Source organism: Sphaerodactylus townsendi, unplaced genomic scaffold, assembly GCF_021028975.2.
Source record: "Sphaerodactylus townsendi isolate TG3544 unplaced genomic scaffold, MPM_Stown_v2.3 scaffold_1669, whole genome shotgun sequence".
NCBI lineage: Eukaryota > Metazoa > Chordata > Lepidosauria > Squamata > Sphaerodactylidae > Sphaerodactylus > Sphaerodactylus townsendi.
This window is the reverse complement of record NW_025950254.1, coordinates 1-9234: the sequence shown is the minus strand read 5'-3', so window position 1 is coordinate 9234 and position 9234 is coordinate 1. Positions and strand designations below refer to the sequence as shown.

The 9234-nt window shown below is 49.2% G+C and overlaps 1 protein-coding gene across 1 annotated transcript; it reads left to right on the top strand.

The window, feature by feature from the left end:
• Positions 1 to 1630: 1630 nt before the first annotated feature.
• LOC125424984 (serine/threonine-protein kinase PAK 3-like) lies at positions 1631 to 8947 on the top strand (the record flags this gene model as incomplete). The annotated part of the gene is made up of 4 exons (XM_048482432.1): positions 1631 to 1877; positions 4309 to 4346; positions 7204 to 7335; positions 8785 to 8947. Coding segments are annotated over exons 1-4 (580 nt in total), but the record flags the coding sequence as incomplete, so codon positions are not given.
• Positions 8948 to 9234: the final 287 nt, after the last annotated feature.

Sequence of the window (9234 nt, the reverse complement as noted above, 5' to 3'; positions counted from 1 at the left end):
TATTTATTGGAGTTTAGCTTTGATTTATGTGCTCCACTCTTGTTTTGTTCACCGCCCTGAGCCCTTCGGGGGAGGGCGGTATAGAAATAGAACCAATAAAATAAATAAATAAATAAGTACAACTTGAACGTGTGATTTAAACCCTGCCTTTATCCCATGACCGGTCTCTGGCTTGATTTGCCAAGTAAGTGTGCACTGGCCATTACAAAGAGATGCGCGCACATGCTTGTGGGAGGTACGTGAACGCCCTGTAACATTCGAACATGGATTGATCCCTACCCGCGCGGGTGCTCGTCTGCACAGTCTGGCACCCTATTTCTTTTTTTTTTTTGTGATGTGGGTTGATTGAGCAATCAGGACTTCGCCCATTTCCCCGGCCAGTCTTATCTGTGGTGAACAAAAGAACACTTGGCAAAAACATTTCTGTTTTCAAACTTGAAGTGCAATCTCAACCCCGTTGCTGGTTTTTGAAATCTGTCTCCCTGTCCGTTCCCTCCTCTCTCGAGACGGAACGACCTCCCCGCCCGTTCCCCCATTTTGGCCCCGTTGGATTTCACCGCCTTCCCACCCTTCTCAGTTGTCCCCCATCCTGTTTTAACTTTCTTTTCTTTCTTTATTTACGTCCATTGCAGCCAGATCTCTATGGCTCACAGATGTGCACAGGGAAGCTTCCAGAGGTGCGTCACAGGCCCAAAAGAAGCTTGCATCCAAGTGCTTCTTTGAGATGTCATAGCTCTGCCGCCGCAGGTTCCATGTGTGTGCAGTAGATTTCATTGCTTGGCTTCTCCCACTTTCCCGTCATCAACTCCCCCCCTCCCCCCGCCCCCAACCTCCAGAGGCCCACGTCACGCATCGTTTTTTGCAGAGAACATCAGTTAGAATGTAGGACCAGGCCGGGCGGGGGGCGGGTCGAAAAGATGGATGCTTTGATGCCTTTGAAATGGCGCTGCTTAGATGTTAATTGTGCAATAAAGAAATTGGTGGGAGGGGTATGGTTGTTTTTAAGATTTAGGAAATTATACTGGATGTTTCAAGGCAGTTCCTTTAGAAGAAATAAAACTCAACGTTTTGGTGCTTGGTGCCTTCTGCTTTGACTCCCCGGTGTCTTTTATTTCCTTGCCTTAAACACAGAGATGTGAAAGGCTGAGGCAAGAGCCTCGTTGCCGTTTTAATTCCAAATTATGACCCCTTCCTCTGAACGACCGAGGAAGTTCCCCAAAGACAAATTAACATGCTAGGAGGCATCTTCAACCCCGTTCAGATCTGTCGTTATCCTCTGAGTGGGATGCGCTTCTCTTGTTCTGCACTAAACATCCAGCGTAAACCTCCTTTCGAAAAGCACCGTGTTGTCCTCCAATTTAGAGTAGCTTTTGATGTCTGCACTGAATCATCGGGGAAATGAGCTAAGCCTTCTCGTCATTGCTCCATGGATGGGCCAGTGTTGATTAAATGATAAATTTCATGCACCTTTTTCCCCCCCGTCACAGTCATAACTTTTTTTTTAAGTTGGATCCAGGTTTTAGCTCTTTGTTTTAGTAGAAGAAGAGAGAATGATTGCACCTGCTGTAGAATTTCTAACTTTAAACTGTCAGGCATCAATCAAAGCCTTGCCAGTTATTTTACGTGTAGCATGGGATTCTGGGTAAGGAGCTGTACGGGCAGGCGACGGAGAAGCTGGCGGAAGGGGCTCAGTCGTCTCTCTTGGTGCCCTTGCCTTTTGCAGGGAATTCCAGAGCAGTGGGCCAGGTTATTGCAGACTTCAAACATAACGAAACTGGAACAGAAGAAGAACCCGCAAGCCGTTCTGGACGTCCTCAAATTCTACGATTCCAAAGAGACCGCAAACAACCAGAAATATATGAGCTTTACATCGGGAGGTAAGTGAGTGAGAGTGACTCAGTTTCAAGCATGACACGAAACCAGGGCTGACCCGTCCATTAAGAGCACCTGGTCGATGAAGGCCTGTCCCTTTAAGGGAGTTTCCCTCGGGACCAGATTTTCACCCTTTCCTGCCCTGGAGTGGAATTGCGCTTTTTAAAAAGGAACATCTCAGCGTGTTCAGGGGCAAATGATGCCATATTGGCAAACAGTTGTAAGCCAGGCAGAAAGATCTCAAATTGGGCATCCCAGCAGCCAAGTTTCCAAGCCCAGCCTCTGTTTCCTTGCTAGCTTGGAGCAACTCTGGATGGCACAGGGGCCACAGGTCTGCCGACACCATTTTAGAGGAGAATTTGACCGTTTTAAAAATGTCACAAAGTGGTGCAGCAGGACCAGAAAAGGCACAGAGGAAAGATCCCTTTCTCTTGCCACCCTGTGGGTTCACACAGCATTCGTAAATTTCCAGATCTTCTCGTAAATGCCCAGATCTTCTCTAGTGCAGCTATTTTGTGAGCCGCCTCGAGCCCTTCAGGGGTGAGGCGGCTTATAAATCTCATAATGAATGAATGAATGAATGAATGAATGAATGAATGAATGAATGAATGAATGAATGAATGAATGAATGAATGAATGAATGTCATTGGTGGCCATCACCATCATCAGATCGCGTTTGGATATGTCCTTTGCATGGACTGACTAGCTCTGTCATTGGTTGCTGCTGGATCCCTGAGGCTTGACTGCCGCCTGGCGCCCCCTGCATTTGGCACTGGTGGCTTGAAGACCTTCTTGTTCCACCGAGCACACTCTGCGGCAAAGCGTGGCAGTTGCTCCTTTTGCTCAAGAGATTTCAGGAACAGAAATGGACGTTGTGAGGCTCCTCCCGCATAGGCGCGGTCTCCGCTGCCCTTACTCAGGATCTCCCCAGGCCGGGGGGATGGGGTGCCCTTACTCAGGATCTCCCCAGGAACGGGGGGGGATGGGGTGCCTTCATTTGTTTTGTTCAGTTTTTAAGGCGCCCTTTCCCTTAAGGTCTCAGGGCACCGTAGAACATTTGCATTACATTAAAATACAGTGAAGTCTAGCCAATAATGCAATAGCACCAATAAATCCTGCTAAGGGAGGATAATTAAAATATGCACTATCCCCATTCAGCCGTTTTCATATACAGGGAGAAGGTGAAAAGACCAACAAGGGAAGGGAAGTAAAGGGAGGAAGAAGGAGAGGGCAAACAAATGGAATGCCGCTTCTGTTCTCCATCATACACCTGCAGACGTGGGATCCAACCAGTTCTCACCACTTCTCTAGAAGTGGTTACTCATTTTTTCTGAGTGCCGAGAGGGGGTTACTAAAGCAACCTCCCTGCCCAATAGGGATTGGAGGTGTGTGCGTGCGGCGGCGCCACTGTTTGAATCCCACCACCATCAGAACCTGTTTTTTAGATTTTTGGATCCCACCACTGTAAACCTGGTGGAACAGCTCAGTCTTACAGGCCCTGCGGAACTGTACCAATCCCTGCAGGGCCCTGGTCTCAGAGCGTTCCACCAGGCTGGGGCGTCACCCCAAGTCCGTCCTCTCTTTCCCAGACAGCGCTGTCAGTCACAAGATGCCACACCCCCTCTTCCTCCCCATTCTGGTTGTGGAGCTGCCATTTATAATTCTCCGTTCCCTCACAAAGCAGCCCCTGACCCCAGCCTCTTTGCCTAAGCCACTGTTTGGGCAAGTAGCTGAAGGAGCAGCAGTGGCGTAGGAGGTAAAGAGCTCGTATATCTAATCTGGAGGAACCAGATATCTAATCTGGAGGGTTTGATTCCCAGCTCTGCCGCCTGAGCTGTGGAGGCTTATCTGGGGAATTCAGATTAGCCTATACACTCCCACACACACCAGCTGGGTGACCTTGGGCTAGTCCCAGTTCTTCTTAGCTCTCTCCGCCCCACCTACCTCACAGGGTGTTTGTTGTGCGAGGGGGAGGGCAAGGAGATTGTAAGCCCCTTTGAGTCTCCTACAGGAGAGAACAGGGGGGATATAAATCCAAACTCCTCCTCCTCCTCCTTCTCCTTCTCCTCCTCCTCCCTGCTGAGCCTCTTCCAGCTGCCTTTGTGCCAACCTTTGTGCCAGTTTCTTGCCAGCGTCATTGTTGATGCCTTGGCGCTGGGTGAAATGACGTTGTCAGCTGGCGATGAGGCCTACACTTGGCTGTATGAGCGGTGGGCCACCTCCAGCCTTGGGCCTTGTCCCGGGGGCTCCTGCTGTGTTTTTGGAAGTCACGAAAGGTGCGGCAGCAGCGGCTGGGTCTAACTTGGCTCCCATGGTGGCAGAGATAGCCCCGTCCTCCTTGTAGGTTCCATAGCTGAGGCCTGGCCAGGCCGACATTTTTGCCATTCTGCAACCATTTGGTCTCTAACGTGCTGTCTCTTTTTGGGTACATTTTAGATAAGAGCGCCCACGGATACATCGCAGCCCATCCTTCGGTGAGTAAACAGCCTCTTATTAGCCGTAAACTTATTTCTTCTCTTTATCTCTGCTTGGCAGTGGCGTACCTGCCTAGGGATAGGGGGTACCCTATGTCCCCGGGTGCCCCCCATTTGGTCACATGGGGGGGCGCCACCATTTCAGTGTCGTTTGCAGGTTTTTTTATTTTTTAGTGTTTTTTACGTTTTGGCTGGCAGGGGGCGCATTTTTAAGGCTAGTGGCACCAAAATCTCAGGGTATCACCCAGAGACTGTCCTGATGATACCACCCAGGTTTGGTGATGTTTGGTTCAGGGGAAACAAAGTTATGAACCCCCAAAGGGGATGCCCCACCCCATTGTTTTCAATGGGAGCTAACATGAGATGGGGGCTACAGTTTTGAGGGTCCATAACTTTGGTCCCCCTGAACCTAACTTCACCAAAGTTGGGTGGCATCATAAGAATAGTTACCAGATGATACCCTGAAATTGTGGTGTTACTCGCTTTAAAAATACACCCCTTACAGGTACCCCAAGAAATTTGCCCTTCTTTGTTTTGCAGTGACTTTGCTCCATTGTAGCCAATGGGGAATTTCTGAGTGTGGAAAAAATCATTGTTTGGTCATGGTGGGGGAGGGTGGCCGCCCATACGGCGGGTGGGGGGGCCCGCCAAACTCAGGTTTTGTCCCCGGGCGCCGGTTTGCCTAGGTACGCCCCTGCTGCTTGGCTTCCGGGTTTAATCTGCCCTGCAGCTGACTTGAAGTAAGGCTAAAGCGAATGTAATTTCCTGGAACAGTTTGTAGTTCAGTTTGAAAGAGCAGCGGGCATTGATCTACTGCTGAATTACAGCAGAAGCCCCAACGACACACTTAAGACGATCCACATTAATGCTGAGTTATAATTGCGAGCGTTCCTCTTCTCAATGCGGAATGGCTGAACAGGGATTTGCCCTCCATATTTTACGCATTAGTCGACTTAATTTTACATACTTGATTATGCTACCGGGGCCGCCACAAGTGGTTCAGCCGCCTGATTCGTTGTGGGGATCTGTATGCAAACGTTTCATAGGCTGAACGGGGCCATTTAGCTAATAATCCCGGCATTTTGGGAAATGAGAATTGCTTTTAAGTTGTGCCGTTTTTAATAAAGGCACCTGTTTTGGCGGTGTCGGAGAATGGCGGCTGTGCAGCTGATAAGTCGAGAGCGGCTTCTTGGAGTGTGTTTGCGTGAAGCCGGCAGCTATTGTTCCGCGGCATTTTTGAACTGTGCTTAAATGTCTGCTATAGCAGCCGCAATGAATTAGTTCTTTTCCTTCGCAGCCTTCCTCTTGCTCCGGTTCAAGTCAGCCGAGCTCAGGAAGACTGGCTGGAGAAGGCAAAAAAATGCATTGACCCCGTTTCCAAGAAAGGCCCCATTGCATGTGCAGAGTGGTAGAGAAGGGGAGTTGTAGCTTTCTGTTGCCCTTTCTGCCTGCCCTCCTGTACCCAGCTCAGACTAGGAAGGTTCAAGATCCTAGCAGTCTTTTGCCTGTAATTTGAGCCTTTTTCAGATGTTATGTCCACACATGCTGGGGGCTAACAAACTGGTCCCTGCAGTCCGCCTGATACAAGCAACTAGGAGCAGCAGTGGCGTAGGAGGTTAAGAGCTCGTGTATCTAATCTGGAGGAACCGGGTTTGATTCCCAGCTCTGCCGCTTGAGCTGTGGAGGCTGATCTGGGGAATTCAGATTAGCCTGGGCACTCCCACACACGCCAGCTGGGTGACCTTGGGCGAGTCACAGCTTCTTGGTCCTCTCTCAGCCCCACCTACCTCACAGGGTGTTTGTTGTGAGGGGGGAAGGGCAAGGAGATTGTAAGCCCCTTTGAGTCTCCTACAGGAGAGAAAGGGGGGATATAAATCCAAACTCTTCTTCTTCTTCTAGATTAGAATCCAGAAGCACCTTAAATACCACTGAGATTTTTGAGGTATAGTCTTTCAAGAGAGAGCCAGAGTGATGTAGTGGTAAAGAGCAGGTGCACTCTAATCTGGAGAACCGGGTTTGATCCCCTGCTCTGCCACGAGCTGTGGAGGCTTATCTGGTGAACCAGATTAGCTTGTGCACTGCAGCACACGCCAGCTGGGTGACCTTGGGCGAGTCACAGTTCTTCTGAGCTCTGTCAGCTCCACCCACCTCAAAGGGTGTTGTGCGGGGGGAAGGGAAAGGAGATTGTCAGCCCCTTGGAGTCTCCTTGCAGGAGAGAAAGGGGGGATATAAATCGAAACTCCTCCTCCTCCTCCTCCTCGAGTCAGATCTCCCTTTGTCAGATTTGACAGCATTGTCTCCTGAAAAATTGTACCCTGAAAATCTTGTTGGTGTCTAAAGTGCTACTGGACTCTAATCTAGTTCTGATGAAGACCAACACAGCCACCCACATAGATACGCGCAGTTGCCACTTCATGTGAACTGGGTAACAAAGATTTTCTCAAGTCAGACCAGGGCCCTGTAAGACCAAGATGTTTTGCCAGCCCTATGGTTGAGGACAGAGGGACCTTAGTTTGCTCCTAGCTGGCCTTCTTTCCTCTCTTCCTTCCCTCCTTTGGGCTTCCTATTTGAATGTATTTGTTTTCCCCCTATTCAGAGTTCCCAGCGATCTCCTTCCCTTCCTGTTCCTTCGCTGCTTCCCCATTATGCTACAATTAGAACTTGAGTTGTCGTCAGTGAGGATTTTAAATGCGTAATTTCACTTTCTTTGAGATCTGTTTGTAAGCTGCCGTGAGCCCGACTTGGTTGGGAAAGAACAGGCTAAAAATCGAAAGTGTAAACAAACAAACAAATAAATTCTGGCTGCAGTTTTGTGATTAACCGAAACCTGGCCGACCTCACTCCCTCTAATCTGCAGAGCACAAAAACAGCCTCGGAACCTCCTCTAGCTCCTCCAGTGTCGGAAGAAGAGGACGAGGAAGATGAAGAGGAGGAAGATGATAATGAACCACCGCCTGTAATTGCCCCACGTCCAGAACACACAAAATCAGTAAGCTGCTAGTAACTGCTTTTGCAATTCTCGGCCCGTAACTACCGTGTTTCCCCGAATATAAGACAGTGTCTTATATTAATTTTTGCTCCCAAAGATGCGCTATGTCTTATTTTCAGGGGAAGTCAAATATTTCTGTATTCTGTTCGTCAGGCATGCTTCCAAACAAAAACTTTGCTACATCTTACTTTTGGGGGTTGCCTTATATTTCGCACTTCAGCAAAACCTCGACTACATCTTATTTTCCGGGGATGTCTTATATTCGGGGAAACAGGGTATAACCAGGGTTTTATCAAAATGCTGATTTGGAGGGAATACAAGGGACCATGAAACTGCCTTCAGTGTAACCAGAGCGTTCGTCTGTCAATATTAGTAACGGTGGATTCCACATACGCCAAATATAATGGGTGTAGGACATGATAGAAAACCTTTCGGTGGGCGGGTGGGACTTCACACAGGTCCTGTTCCCAAAACAAGTTTGGCCCATTTTATTTCCCTCAACCCAGGATTTTAAAAAAATCACTAAACCAACAATCCTTTCCCACAACGCTGGGTTGGAGGCACTCTTGCGCGAACAGAACAGGCAGGGGATACTTCAGTGGTGGCGAACCTATGGCACGGGTGCCAGAGGTGGCACTCAGAGCCCTTTCTGTGGGCACACGCAAACGGTGCCCCCACACACATCTAGGCTGGCCTGGGCCGCTGGGCTCGATTATTAGCATTAAACCTAAGACTTAGTTTTGGGAAAGCAGTGTAGGTAACCCTGTTAAGCACTGTTAAACCCCACTGATTTTCATGTGAGGAACTAAAGCACGATCCTTTACCTGGGAGTAAGCTCGGTTGCTGGCAATGGAGCTTGCTTCTGAGTAAACGCTCCTAGGGTCGTGATTAACCCGTCGGAAGAGTTGCACCGTCACCGACTTCCACCAAGCTTACTCCCGAGTAACACACGCTTCGGAGCCAACCGTTTTTTCTAAACTAAGACCTCAGTATTGAGGTTAAATTGCCAGGTCGGCACTTTGCGATAAATAAATGGGTTTTGGGTTGCAATTTGGGCACTCGGTCTCGAAAAGGTTCTCCATCACTGGGATGCTTTATCTCCCTCCCTTCCACCTGGTCACTTTAAGTTCTGTGCCATCCACTGTCAGGGAGAATCCGCCGCCCACTAACTATTCTGTGCAGGCCACCCAGCAGGCTGAGGGCAGATTCTCTGAGCGCTCGACGGTGTACAAAGTCCGCCGAGCAGCTTTTCTCCCTGTCGCTGCGAGCATGACCGATCTACAGCAACACGCTCATTATTGCCCGGCAGTTGCAGGGAGGTCCCTTTTCCAGGATTGGATTCATTTATTTCCCTACGTGCAACTCATTGAGAATTGGCTGTGGTTCGGTTCCCTCTGAGTGTACTGTGGAATCAGAAGTGGTGTGTCCCCCCCCCCCCCTTTCTTTCAGATTTATACACGCTCTGTGATCGAACCCGTTGCAACTCCAGCGCCAGCAAAAGAGCCCACCACTCCCCAGCCGGAGAACTCCAACACAAACACTTTGTACAGGAATACAGATCGGCAACGGAAAAAATCCAAGATGACGGATGAGGAGATCCTAGAGAAATTACGTGAGTCTTTGGTCACAGCTTGCCAAAATCTTTGCTGCTGGAGTAAAAAAAAACATTGGAAAACTGGCCAGGACTCTACTGGTGTTAAGCACTTTTCATATTGGGGTGCTGTGTGGTTTCTGGGCTGTATGGCCGTGTTCTCGCAGCATTCTCTCCTGACGTTTCGCCTGCATCTTCAGAGGATGGCTGGCATCTTCAGAGGATCTGATGTTGGGAAAGCAAGTGGAGTATATATACTGTGAGGTCAAAAGGTGAGGCCCTCTGAATAGAGTAGCCTGGTATGTGAG